Consider the following 14,554-nt stretch of genomic DNA (forward strand, 5'->3'; position numbering starts at 1 on the left):
ATGCTTAGAATAAAATCTCTCTTCACTTTTAGTTCTTAGGATCATTATTTATTCAAGTTCAATTCAGGTGACATTTCCTAAGGGAAGCCTTTCCTGAATTTTTCCAGTTGTTAATTTTCTCTTCCTCAAATTAGTGTGTTTTTGTTTAAACTTGAATTTCACAGACTTTAAATTGCTTGAGGGCAATTTTGATTTCTGCAATTTAATGCTTGGTGGAAATTGAATTATTTTCTATTGATTCTTGCCTTTCAAGGTACAACCATCCATATTGTCCTTTGTTTAGGTATGGGTTGACAGTTCCTTAGTCAAGTGTGAAATTTCATTGACAGGACTAGTTTGTTGATAAAGTATACATTCTTTACCTTAGCTGATCTATTGATAATAAATTGATAAGGATCTTTAGACAGTCATACAGCTGAGTATAAATCTCCTTGGAGCATGGAATTTCAAATGGAGGCTAAAGTCCATTGAAACTAGAACCTGGAGGACTGCTGAGAAGGAGTTTGGGATTTGGTTCTTAAGAAAGTACACTGCACAGGATCACAAATCTACACCTGGAAGAAACTTTGAAGTTGGATGAGGAAACTGATCACTTCCAGAGACTAAAATGGTTTCTTCAAAATCGCTCAGGAAGTAACTAATTTTGTCAAAGGGAATTTTGCACTGAGTTAAGAAGACATTACCAATACTTGAATATAAGGACCTGGGACAACACCTGGACAGGGCCATTCCATCAGTCAGGCAGATTTTAAAAACTGATTTTCCTATAGAATCAAGGAGCAAGGGATTTCGGGGATCATCTAGTCCAGTGGTGTCAAACTCTAGTAGAGAGACCCCTAATAGGGCTCCTTGCTGCTTGCGTATTAGTTTTAAACTGTAAGGTTTTTAATGTTTTATTGTATTTTTATTTACTATGTTAAAGATTTCCAAATTATATTTTAATCTGGTTCTGGCATCACTGGGGAATATTGTAGACTGCATTTGCCTCTGGCCATCTTTTTGACATCTTTGATCCAGTCCACTCACAGGGAAACTCCCTACTCCAGCAAAAGCTTGTTCTAATTTTAGACTATTCAAATTGTTAGGAAGGATTATTAGAAGGTGAAATCTGCCTCCTTGTAAATTTTACTCCATGTTCCTAATTCTGCCTCCTGTGATCAAGCAAAACTAGTCCCTCTTCCTCATTTGTATTTGCAGGGATGATTTCATACAGATCTAATACCACTTCCTGGAATTAAGTTTGTCTATGACTACATGACATGACCACCCACTTTTTCTATTCCTCATTTACTCATTCTTACCAACCTATGAGGGAAGGAGCAAGGGTGGAAGGGTATGAAAACTGACTCTAAGAGATTCCTCTTAGTTGTTACTCAGAACAAGATCTGAATCTGCCACTAACTTGATAACCTTCTCTTAATCTCTGAGTCTTTATTCTCTCATCTGTGAAAGGGGAATAGAAATATTTATTCTATATATCTGAAAGTTATAAAGCTCAAATGAGATAGAGCATGTATGACACTTCATTATTTCCTAAACATTATATAAATGTGATTATCAGTGGTCACTCTTCCTTGAAGTCTAGAGAGATGGTGGGATTTCACACAAGGTGGATTGGAGCCAGGATCAGACATCTTGATTTGGATCAGTGTTTCATCCATTACTATTTAGAGAGAAGATCAGAAGTTCACAAATTTTCTGTGTTAAGCTGTTACCAGCAAAAAAATAATTGGGGAAGAGATAAAGGAGTTGCACTCTTCTTCCCCAATGAAGACTTATTGGTAGCCCTCCTCCCCTTACCCACTTCTGAGCATCCATCAAACTACTAAGGTTGCCCAGCTGTGACATTCCTCTCCCAGGATTTGCCTTCCCTATTGCTATGTGTTCCCCATACACCATGTAAGATACCATGGATTAATAGCAATGATGGCAGGTGCAGGTCTCCCCTGGAAATAAATTGCCTTGAGGATGAAGTATGGTCTTAGCCTTTCTCCTGCTCATACTTGAGGGAATTTGCTCCAAGTAATAGAATTCCTAACTATGGCTCTGCTTCATTGTCTCTCTTTTTCCCTTAGTTCCTTAGTAATAATAATAATAGCCACCATTTATAAAATACTCTAGGGTTTGAAGAGTCCTTTATATATCTCATTTGAATCCATGTAGCCAGCCTTTTCAGGAAAACCAATCAAATTTATGTCCATTTGTTCATATTTTTTAAAAAATTTATTACCAAAAAGAACAAAAGAATGATGATTAAATTAAATAAATTATACAAACATCTATGATCTCAAAACCCCTGGCCTGGGAAGGGGAAGGGGCAGCATCTCACAGGTCAGGATCAATAGAAATATTCAAAAGCATTGAAATTCTGGATTATTTCTTTGTTTCCCTTTTCTCGTTTTTTCTGGATCATTTCCAGAAGAGTTGTCAGTAGAAACTTGGTTATATTCTTGCCACAAATGTTCCAAACTCACAGAATCTGCATAATTATCTGCATATTCTCTTCTCAAAAGCAGGCAGGATTTTCAGTGACTTCATTTATCATGGACTGAAGATGGTAGGTGAATGGAAAGGTTCAGCTAAGCACCATAAGATGTATCTGAGGATACAGGTTGCTCAGCCCTCTATAGAAGTCTGGAAAGCCTATTTCCTTCTTATGTATTCCTGAATGATTCTGGATCAATCATCCATTTTGGTTCGTGGGGTTTCCATTCACTTCATGGTGATCCTGAATCTTCATTCCTGGAAAAATCCTCTGGGTCTCTAAGATGTCTCTGGATTAGAAATGAAGGGGCTCATCTTAAATGTACCTTAATCGATCTTTCAGGAAGGTCAGTTCTGTCCAGAGAATTTGTCACTTTGAATTTGAGGTACAACAAATCCTCAGACAATAGTGCCCTTTGTTCTCTGAATTTAAATTTCTTGGAAATTACAATTAGTGATTCCTACCAAGTCTCTCTACTCCAAGGTTCTTCTGGGTGTAACTAGCTAGATTTTCTAGCTCAGTGGCTCACTAGATACAAATGGACATGCAGAAAGACTTCTACTCAGTGAATCTATGGAAGAAACACATGTTTTTTTTGAGATTGGCAGGGAGAGAAGACTTCAGTGAAATCAAACTGGGGGGGTTTTCCAGGCTGGGCCAGCCCAACCTTTTGGAGCAGAGTTCACTGAAGCAAAACAGCTATGGAGAAAGATTTGGGTGTTGGCATGGGTTAGTAAGGAGCAAAAGGAAGAGTCAGAGGGACTTCTGCTTGGTGTTGATTGGATGGCATCAATGGAAACTTTGTGAAAATGGACAATAGCAATGGTGACTTATTCATTTCTGAGAGAGTGGTATAGGATCTTTTGTCCTCTGCCCACAGCACAATGCTGAGTTAATGAGACACAATGAGGGACATGGGGCTTCTGACTGGAAAAGTCACCAAGTAAGGCAATGACCCTAGGTGTTCTAATGTGGTTATGACTGTATCCTTATCCCATTTTTTTTGAAACACTGGATATACCTAAATCACCCAGACAAGAAGTGCAGTGACCACCCATAAACCTAATCATTGATTCCACTACTAATCTGCATGGAAATTCTGATGTGCTGTGTGTCTAAGCGGGGTCAGTTTGCCCATCCTTAGATTCCTGCTTCCAGGTTATATTGGTGCATAACAGTGTTGACACTGATCAGCTTGGTCTACTACTAACTCCCATGGTCAAGTGTTCCTCCAACCTCTGCCTCCCCAGGAGCAGGAAATTCAGGCTTGTATCACCACACTCAGTTCTATCTCTACTCCTCAATAGGTAGTGATAGTGCCTGTATATTTACAGTTCAATGTGAGGAGGGGAGAGGGAGAAGAAGGATTCGTTCCATGGGCTTGGTAAATTTCTTCTAGCCATAAAGATCATTCCCTACTCTCCAATTTATAATCTTGGGGAGCTGCTTGAGTCCTGAGAGGTGTCTTGTCTAGGGCCACACATCCAGAGTGCCCTGTTCTTGAAAGGTCTTCTCTCTCCCAAGGAGTGATGAATGTGGCCTCTTGGCTCCAAGTCCCTAGGGTGAACCACTTGACTTGATTCCCTGAGAGGAGCCTATAAGCTCTGGCTTTTTAAGGAGGGGAGAGGGTGGAAAATATGAAAGGGTTAAAATGACAACCTCCTCCTTCTTGTCACAAAGAGACTGCAGCTAGTTTAAGCAGAAAAAACACCTTGCCTATGAGATCTGAAGGACCATCAGGTGCCATTGCTGGAATCTAGCCTGACACCAGATTGTGCTAGGTTGGTACCAGTCTCCCCTATACAAATTCAGATCTCTGTACTTTGTGTGTATTTGTTATTGGAATTTTTGCTGCTCGGTACCCCACATTCAACAAGGGCACTTTGGTCTCTAGAGGACTAGTTTCAAGAGGACATGTCTAGGGTAGAAGAGAAACTGTTTTTAGCCCCTGCTCATTCCTTATAGGCAGGCAGTGAGATACACAGGGACAAATGAGAGCAATGGAGAGAATGAATAGAGTCCCTCAAAATGGACTGCAGAATTCAAAAAGATAATAAAAACTGGCCCCAGAGAAGGAAATAACTGGCACAAAAATTGCTAGTAGACAGAGTCAGGGTGGTTGGTCCTAGAAGGAGATGAAGCCACAAAGTATTAGTGAAACAGTGTAGAAACACACCTTCCATGGCCTGAGTCCCTTGACCAACATGAAACCTATTGGCATTCAAGTGTGGTGGTATAGGGTTGGCTTCAAGCTTTCCAGTTTCTGACTACAAGTCAGAATTTTACATTTTTCCTTCTGTTTGACTTACCCTAAAGTCTAGGAAGTTGAGGGATCTTTCAACTACCTAGGTGAGTGGATGTCTTTTTAGTATCAGTCAGAACTCTGAGGAGCTGAGGGAGAGTTGACAAGGCTGACTCTCCAAGTCTTTGATCCTGCGAGACCTGAGAGCTCTGTGCTGCAATGATTGGGTCCTTCTGGAGGGTCCAAGCAGAAGGAAGAAGAGGATGGAGAAGGTGAAGACAGGAAGCTTGTTGTATGAGTTTTCCTGCACCCTGCCATGCCTCTGGAAGTCAGTCTCTGACACAAACCTAGGCTCAGAGGGTTAGACACTTCGTTATGGAAGGTCCTGGGGAATGGGAAATGCTGAATGTGGAGGAGTTCCTGCTGAATCATCACAGAGCTGTTAGTGTCTCAGAGTGGAACATGCTCCCAAATATCTCCTGTAGGGGAGGTAGAAAAGAGAGGGCATTAGATTTGTTGGTTAGGAAAGTAGACTGAGTCTGAGGGTGGACCCTGAGGATTGACTTTAGAGTCATAAGGGTTGAGAAGAGGTCAAGACAGACTGGGAAGGCAACAGCATGCACAGTTTATCATCTTCCACAAGATTAGGGCTACTGACTTTGAGGGAGAGCACATCTCTGTATCTCTGTTTTCTTTATCTATAAAATGGGGAGAATCATCTCTGCTCAGTCCTTATCTTTGAGGAATTATAGAAGATTAGGCCACCTTTTCTAATGTCTTTATTCCTTTCCACCCTCATTTGTAAGCTCAGAGTTTGCATTCAAAACCCTGTGCAGTCACAAAATTCCATAGAAAACAGGGAGAAGGAAATAGGAGTAAGAAATGTTGATTTCTTCTAGAACCACTATATGCTTTCCTTTATTAAGCCCATCCCCATGAATTTTTTTTCAGATGGAAAAATGCATTTTTATTTTCTTTCAAGAAACTGCCTTGAAAGCACCCCGATATGGTAGACATGGAATTTTCCCTCACCCCTGCACTGCTAGGACCTTTCTCTTGATTACTGTGTATTCATTCTCTCTCCCCCACTTCTCCCCCATTCCTCTTCTTTCTCCCTCCCTCCCTCTCTCTTTACCTCTTCTCACATAAATATATACCAGTTCATACACATGACCCTCCATTTCCCATCTCTATGCCTTTGCCCTGCTCATTTCCCATACCTGAAATGTTTTAGTCTTTTACTTCAATATCTTAGTACCCCTTGTACTTAGGGATACTTCCTTCTAGGCTTGATTCCAATCCCACTCTGCCAGGTCTCTTGGTCCTCCCAAGTGCTAATGTCTAACCCTTGTGGATCACCTTCATGTACTCTGCAATAGGCTGTGATGTACCTATTTACATGTTGCCTCTATCAACAGAATATGCACTTCCTGAAGAACATCTGTTTTCTGCCTTTGTGTCCCCAGCATGTAACATAGTACCTGGCACCTCATATGCTTCTTTAAAAAAGACCTGTTGACTAGCTGCCTGTTGTCTCTCCTGCTAGAATGTTGTCTCTTTGGGAGCAGGTAATGAGTTGTTTGTCCTTGCCTCCCCATGCCTGGCCTAGAGTTAGTGAGGGTTTAATAAATAGTGATAGTAATAGCAGGGATGGGGGGGGCGGGAAATGAAGATCCATTATTAAAAGATGAGAATGTGAATTCTTTTCTAGGACCAAACCTCTCCCTTGATCTCCTCCCATAGCCCTACCTTGGTTATTGAGTAGGAGACTTATTTGGGAGGGGCATCTGTGTGATCCTCTTTCCTCCCCCAATCCCACTCCTGGCTCACCTGTTCCAGATCACAGTAGTTAGCTCCACCATCCTCTGAATCATACATAGAAAGTTCAGTGTTCACTGGAGCCTGAGGATGAAAGGAAGTTAGTGTGGGATGGGTGCCACTGAAACTAAGCCACAAGTCAGGATGGGGAACTGACCCAAACCAGTGTCCTATCTATTCTCTCGCCCTCTCCCTGTCTGTATGTCTTCTCCCTCTGTCTCTTTCTGTTTTCTCTCCCTCTCTCTTTTTCTTTCCTTCTTCTCCCTCTCTTTCTTTTTCTCCCTCCCTTTCTCCCTCTCTGTCTGTTTTTCTCTCTCACTCTTTCTCCCACACAGCCACTCTTTCTCTCAATATAATCTTGTTCCTACTTCCCCCTCCCAATGAACAGTGGCACACACCCTCCCTTCCCTGCCTCCTCGTTCATCAGTCAGATGCCAGCCAGCCTGCCTTCCTCTAAGGGGCAGGCGTGAAGTGATCTTGAGGATCAAGGAATTTAGAGTTTAAATCTGTGATCTCTTCTGTCAGCAATGACCTTCCCTACCCCCACCCAAAGTCCTCACATGTCACTCTTTTGCAATTCTGTAGGAAATGTCCAATATATGCAGAGTTAAATGAATGAATGGATCTAGTATACTTCTTCATTTTGCAGATGAGGCCCAGAATGGTTGCTCAAGGGGCACCTGGGCAGAGACTAGGGCCCTGATCCCGGAGGCAGGAAAACCTGAATTCAAATCTTTCCTCAGCTATGAACTAGTTGAACAAGACATTTAATTTTTCTTTGCCTTAGTTTCTTCAACTATAAAATGTGAATAATAGCAGTGCCTACCTTCTAGAGTTGTGGTGAGGATCAAGTGGAACAATATTTATGGAGTGTTTACCTGGCACTATTTGCAAGCTTATTTCCTTTCCCTTTTCCTAGGATATACCTGGAGTAAGTTGCAGTAAGTTTGTAGTAAGCTATAGTAAGTTTGAACCTGGCTTTCTTATCCAAAATTCAGTGCTCTTTCTACTAATACAGTTGACCCCACTTCATCTCTCAGAAGGGAGGATGTTTTATTTTAGGGAGAAAATTCAACTCCTTCTGACCTTGGACAAAAGCTCACCGGGCTGAAGATACCAGACTGCCTTAGGCCAGTCAGTCTGGGTCTGGCCAACCCTGTTTCTGCACCTCCCTCTTTTCCCTCCCCCTTATCATCTTTAGGTTGGGAGTCAAAAGTTCTATTTATTTTCTTAGGCAGCTTTTCAATATGATTAATGTGATTCACCTTCACCCATCTCTTAAGGCAAAGAGAAAATAGTTGCTCTAAGGTTAGACTAACCCTTTCTTAGATCTGTAGAAAGAAGGGGCAGTTGTATTGACATTTGAATTAAAAGTGAGGCCTAGGGGCTGAGGACAAGTGCTAAGTGGGGAAGGGGACCAGAAAACAGTTTGAAGAGAGCTTGACCATGGGCTCCTATACTGAGAAAGGCTAGCCTGGTCCCCCCAATCTCCTCAACATTCAGGATTGTTGAGTGGTGTTGATCTGCATCTTGTATGCATACCATTTACTGAATGATCTGCTTACTTGAATAATAATTCCATAATAATAATAATAATAATAATAATAATAATAATAATAATAATTCTTTTCCCCTATCTCACCCTACCTTGCTACTCCTCTTTTATCCCCCTTGTGGAGTTTTCCTTCTCTATAGAACAGCAAGAAATTACTATGTATTTATTTGAATGTTTTTCTTGATCCAATGGGGTGTCTAGGTGATGAGATAGAACACAGATAGAACACTGGTCCTGGAGTCAGAAAGATCTGAGTTCAAATACAGCCTCAGACATTCACTCATTATATGACCCTGAGCAAGTCATTGAACCCTTGTTGCCTCAGTTTCCTCATTTGTAAAATAAGTTGGAGAAGGAAATGGCAAACCACTTCAGCATCTTTACTAAGAGAACGCCTAGCAGGGATCGTGAAGAGTTGGATACTACTGAAAAAATGACTTAACAACAACTTGACCCAGGGGTCCTGTGTGCCAGACAGCAAGTAGAAAGAACAGTACTCTTGGTGAAGATTTGAATTTAAAATCTGGTACTAGGTGACTCTGGGTAAAAAAAAAACCTTCTCTAAACCTCAGTTTCCTTATCTGGTATATGGAGAAAGCAATCCTGATACTAACCACCTCAAGTGCTCTTGTAAGAAAAGGCCTTTATCCAAGTCCTGGCAGAGCCTCTGTTGACTGTCTCCATTTTTATCTTCATTCTATCTGGCTTGTTGTTTTCATGCTGTCCTCTCCGTTAGACTATGAACTCCTTGAAAACAGGGATTGTACTTGGCTTTTGCTGTATCCCCAGCACTTATCAAAATGTTTGGCACTATCCCAGTACTAGTTGTCATTTAATGTTTATTGAATGACTACAAGAGTATATATAAACTATTATCTCAGAGCTGTCTGGGAAAGTGACCAAATGGCATGATTCCAGAGGGCTCATGATGAAATGCGCTGCCCACCTTCTCACAAAGAGGAGATGTACTCAGTGCTGAGAGAAGCATTTCTTTTTTTTTTTTTGGTACATGGTCAAATGAGGGAATTTGTTTTGCTTGACTATACATGTTTGTGACAGGGTTTTGTTTCTCCTTTCTCTCATCGTGTTTGGGAGGTAGGAGAGAGAAAGTAGATTTTTGTTGATTGAAAATATTAATTAAAAAATAAAGAGAACAGAGAAAACAACTGACTGGTTTCCCTGCCTAAGAGTTTCCAAGGTTCTTAGGTTCTATAAGTCTTCTTTCTAACTTTTTTTTCTCAATACCTTTTTCTGAGGGAGAGACCTTTCTGGGGATAATGGACAGGAAAAGGGCAAATTTCCTCTATGGATCTTAGTTTTTTTTTCATCTGTAAACTAAAGCTGGGTTGGACAGCCTTCTAACATTCTATGATCCTACTTTAGTTATTGATGAGGATAGTGAAAGCAGCATTATTATTAATTGTTCATTGATTCAGTTTACCCTGCTTCCCTCCCCCTAATCCCACATGGAGTACCCTTAATGTTAGAGACCATACCACTCTGAAGTCTTGTCCTGTGACTACTCCTCTGCTGTTGGCTTGAGCAAAAAGGACAGCATCATGGATACTAGGGAAGATGTGACTTCGTTCTATGGACCCTTCTTCAAAGACACCGCCATGATTAATGTCATTGTATACTTGAGCTGGAAAGGAGAAAAACATTTCTAAATAAGATACCTGTCCCTGGAAGTTGAGGCAAGGAGAAGGAAATGGAGAAATAAATGGGAGAAAGGGAGGAGAGAAGAGTTGTGTTTAAGAGCCTCTCTTGCCTCATCTGTGATGTAATACTTGTGTTGCCTATGTCAGAAGCTTGTTGTGAAGAGGGCTTTGCAAACTTAAGCACTGTATAAATGGGAGTCATTAATCATCTTAAGCTTTGAGACTCCAATTTCTCACTACTGATAGGTTTGTAATATTGAAATGCTAGTCTGAGCAGCAGAGGGCGTTATGACCATATGGAAAAGCTTGAGCTTGCCACTCAGAGGAAAAGAACTATTTAACTCTGAAGAATTATCACCTGGGTGGTTATGCCTAAAGATATTAAAACCTCTTTGTTGGGAGAGGTGGCCCTGTGCTTTAAAGAAGTGCCCATGGTATACACTAGATTGTAAGCTCCTTGAAGGCAGGGTCTTTTTGCCTCTTTTTGTGTCCTTATAGCTTAGCAGTTTCTGACACATAGTAAGTGCTTATTAAATGTTGATTGATTGACTGTTGTCCCTTGTGCTTGGAATGGAATCTTTCTTATACTAGTTTCGAGAAACCTTGAGTTCCTTTTGGACTCCTCAAGGAGAGCATCTATGGAAGTCTTTCTTGTTCCCTCCCACATGCTCTTCTTCCATTCTAAGTTCTCACTTAAATCCAATTCAGTTGCAAGTCATGACATCACTTTCCCAATGTCATGCTCCTCTTTGAGAATAAAGGACAAACAGCAATCTTTAAGTAGCTGCCCCACTGGGGGCCCAACTGGAACTCCTTCCTTCTTTTCTTTCTTTCCTTCTGTCCACATAGGGGATCATATATACCCTTACTTGTGGGTACTCTGTCCAAAGGAATACAGATTTTGATTTCTGAAACCTCACCAGGTCCTCAGATTTATAAGCTAGATTTCTTTCTTGATCATGTTTGTCTTTTTGAAGATTACCGTGACATCAGGGAGGTGATGTCATGACATGCACATAAATTGGATTTGAATGAAGGGGTGCTGTGCTAAATCATCAGCCTCACTTTCTCTTCTAGAGTTATCTGGGTCCAGCGGTCAGATATGAATCAGGATGACTAGGGATGGCCCTGGATTCAAGGCAAAGTTAAGTGACTTGCCCAAGGTCACACAACTAGTAAGTGTCCTGAGGCTGGATTTGAACTCAGGTCCTCCTAACTTCAAGGTCTGTTCTCTACCCACTGCATCTTCTTGATGTCCCTTAATATTTCTTTCTTAAGGATTAAGCCTTATTTCATTCTGATTCTCATTGATTGGCCAGTAATAGGTCCCAGCCCAATTCTATTTTGATCATTATTTGAGATCTGATGGATCTGACTGAAAGTGAATAGTAATTGTTTCTGTTTTGGCCAGAAATCCTGAGAGTCTTCCTTCTAAGTTTGATTTTTTTTTGATACGGCCAAAGAGGCCATTTTCTGCATTGGCTCAGGTAAAATCTTTGTTTAAAAAAGCCAAGGTCTCCCACTGAATCCAGGGACATCTCTAGTTATCCTGATCTATATCTTGCTTGGACCCAGATGCTCCAGAGGGGAGAGTGAGGTTGCACAGCCCTGTTTCACTTGAATCCAAGTCAGTTGCAAGTCATGGCATCTTTTTCCTAATGCCATGATCCTCTTGAAGGATGAAGGACAAGCAACAACCTTGTAACTTCTCTCTGTGTATCTTGAATACACCTTTACATGGCATCTCCCCTATTAGAATGGAAGTTGCTGTTTTGCTTTTTCCTTTGTATTTCCAGTATTTTGAAGAGCACAAAGTGATTAATAATGCTTGTTGACTCTCCCTCTACTATTCTCTTCTCCCCCCTGCTCTGCCTTCTTTTTGCCTCCCTCTCTGTATGCTGATGGGAACTGTTTCTATAATCACTTTAGAACTTGTTCCAAACACATCACTTACTCTGATGTTACTGTTCCTGGGTCGTTTTTATAATCTGCTCTTATTTTCATTTTTTCTTTTCCTTTCTAGGTAGGTAGTTACCTAAAGACTAGCTGGCAGCTCTGCTCTCCCTACCTAGCCCCTTGTAACTGCCCCTGAATGTCACCTTCCTCTTACCTTGAATATTCACCAGGAAGACCTTCACACCAATCTTCCCAAAGGTGGAGGAGAGCTTGGGCCAGAAGTGTTGGGTCAGGAGGAGGTGGGGAGCAGGGGGGGAGGGAGAGAGAGAGAGAGAAAAGAGACAAAAGGAGAAGAATGTTCTGAGTGTGTCCCACAGTTGACCAACAAAACATACTTCAAGTAGAGTTAAATGAGTCGATCACACCAAGGGCTGGGTGTAGCCAAGGATAAAAATAGCAGCAGGCATACACTACTTCTCCTTGGAGTGCTGACTGAGAGCTTTACAAAAGTAGGATGGAAACTTGGCTCGGATCATTTGACGGGTACTTCAGGATAATTATAGCTCCTTAGGTCTTTTTCTTCAATAACCCTTGGGGAGCATGGATGCAGCAATTCTCCATTCTCTCTGAAGGGAAGATTCAGGAGGCAAGCTATGTCCCCAAGGTTATATAGGGATAGGGACTAGAGGGGCTTGTTTTCCTTGATTCTCTACTTAGAGGGCAGGATGGGGCATGAGGTAGGATGGTATAGTGAAAAAAACATGGGATTTAGTCAGATGACCTAGATTTGAATGCAGACTCACTGGTCACCAACTGTGTAGTCTCCTCTTCAGTAAAACGGGGGTGGGGTGGGGGGGGTGGTTAGGCCTTTAGAATCTCTTTCTAGATCTCTCCCTGTTCTGAATGATGTGAGGGAGATTGCTAGGTAGGGCATTGGCCAGGAAGTCCTCAAGTTCATTGGAATGCTGAAAGGGGGTATGGGGGATCCGATCATCTCCAAAGACCCTTCCATTTCTAAATTCTTTAGTCCTATAGCCTGGAATACAGGAAAGCTTTCCCTTTAAGAAGCTTCAGAGGTCAATTTTTGCAGGAAGTCTTTGGTTATGTGGTGGTCTCTTTTTCTCTTCCCTTCCTCCTCTCTCCTCAGGCTAAGCTTCTCCATAGACCCTCTCCTCCTCCCATTCACCTCTATGTTAACTACTGACTTTGACTTCTGATGCTATCAGAAGAAGATAACAGTTCTACTTTGATCTGCCCATATGTGAAAGGGGTAGCTAAATGATTCTTTTCCTTGACTTCTCATTTTAGTCATCAGAACCTGCCTACTATTCCAATTTTCAGTCCAAGAATGAGCTAGGGGCAGCAATCAGCAGGTATGACCAAATTCTCTTTGATGGATTCCATCTAGCTTAGAGTGGTGGGAGTGGGGCAAACAGGAAACCATCTATCCTTTTTCTTGAAGGCCTCTGAATTCTAGGGAGATTGCCCACTCTGAGTAGATTTAAAGATGTAAAGGACTGTCTTACTTTACTTCTTTCCTCAGGGGATGGGGTGGGGGAGAGGGAACTTTAGCATTGGTTCAGTTTCTGCAAACCAGTGAACTTAGGAAAAATGTTAGGAAAAAGGGGAAATGCGGGTGTGTGTCTTTTTTTCTCTTTCCCTTTAAGCTTTACCTTTGCCAATGCTTTGATGCCCATAAGGTCAACGAAGCTGACCCCACTCATATCCAGGATGATGGTGTGGAAAGAAATGAAAGGTGGGGCACTGGCTAGGGAGTCCTCAGGTTCACTGGATGCTGTAAAGGGGGCTGGTGGCTCATCTTTGGAGGGTGTGGGGGTGTCTAGGTTGAAGGTGATATAGGAGATCCCAGTTCCATTGGCAGCTGTCTGATTGTTGTTGGTATCAGTGGGGGAAATCTCTTCAAAGTCTTGCTGGAGTTCCTGCAGGGAAACAGTCTGAAGGAAGGGACAGAGGGGGTTCAGAGTGGACCCTTGCAGGATCTGACTCATTTTATACAACCCAGCTAGAGTTTCTTTAGATTTCTCTAGATCAGGGCTCTTTTTTAACCTTTTTCTGGTATCTTTTTTTAGAAATATAGTTAAATCTATGGACTTCTAAGAATCAAATGTTTAAATGCATAAAATGAAAAACATAGGATTACAAAGGAAACAAATTATCTTAAAATAAATTTAACACAATATAAAAAAACTCCAAGTTTATGGACCCAAGTTTAAGAACACCTATAGCTCCACATAGTTGGTTTGATACAATATAGCAGAGAGACAGAGATGGGGGGAAGGAGAAAGAGAGATAGAGAGAGAGAACTACTTAGATATTTGTACATGTGAATGGGTGCTGTCTTGGGTTCAGCTTACCTTGTTTTTCAAGAATAGGGATTTCCTCTGTTTTGTGGGCCTCTTGGGTCCCTGGTGTCCCATTGCCTGTTTCTTTAGGTATTTCTGCTTGGCCAGGAACACTTTCTGGGGATCCACACCTATCTTTTGGGAGAGGACCAACAGCTTGATTGAACTCTATCTTCATTGTCTCTCTCATTCCTTACCTCAGCCCAGAACTTCTTCCCTTCCTCCAAATTCAAGGGACCTGTACTTTACCTTGGAAATGACCTTCTGTCTGAAGATTTCTGAGTTGGCAAAGTAGAGTGGAGAGCAGTAAGTTAGGATTTTAATTCCCTCTACTTCCTGGACCTGCCACAAAGAGATTGGGCTTAGGAGGCAGAAATGTTTTTGTATTTTTTTCTTTGAACTTCTTGCCTTAGGAGGGGGTGAGAGTCTTAGGGAATGGAAGGAGGAAATAGCTACTTACTCTATTGTAAGTCTTAGGGTTCACATAGATATCTGTGTCCAAGACCTGGGCCAGGGCAGAGCCATTACGACTAGATA

At 41.7% G+C, this 14,554-nt stretch overlaps 1 protein-coding gene across 2 annotated transcripts in view; it reads right to left on the minus strand.

Annotated features, from left to right (window-relative positions):
• Window positions 1-2,253: 2,253 nt before the first annotated feature.
• SLC26A9 (solute carrier family 26 member 9) overlaps window positions 2,254-14,554 on the minus strand; it is a 39,703-nt gene continuing 27,402 nt past the window's right edge. For both annotated transcript variants that reach the window (XM_074222507.1, XM_074222508.1), the window contains 8 exons: window positions 14,478-14,547; window positions 14,267-14,359; window positions 14,030-14,152; window positions 13,328-13,609; window positions 11,869-11,923; window positions 9,597-9,742; window positions 6,558-6,629; window positions 2,254-5,206 (listed from right to left, as the gene is read on the minus strand). In XM_074222507.1, the coding sequence (XP_074078608.1) occupies window positions 5,159-5,206; window positions 6,558-6,629; window positions 9,597-9,742; window positions 11,869-11,923; window positions 13,328-13,609; window positions 14,030-14,152; window positions 14,267-14,359; window positions 14,478-14,547 (889 nt within the window). In that variant the 3' untranslated portion in view covers window positions 2,254-5,158. The remainder of the gene's footprint in view (window positions 5,207-6,557; window positions 6,630-9,596; window positions 9,743-11,868; window positions 11,924-13,327; window positions 13,610-14,029; window positions 14,153-14,266; window positions 14,360-14,477; window positions 14,548-14,554) is intronic.

This window comes from Macrotis lagotis, chromosome 2, assembly GCF_037893015.1.
Source record: "Macrotis lagotis isolate mMagLag1 chromosome 2, bilby.v1.9.chrom.fasta, whole genome shotgun sequence".
NCBI lineage: Eukaryota > Metazoa > Chordata > Mammalia > Peramelemorphia > Peramelidae > Macrotis > Macrotis lagotis.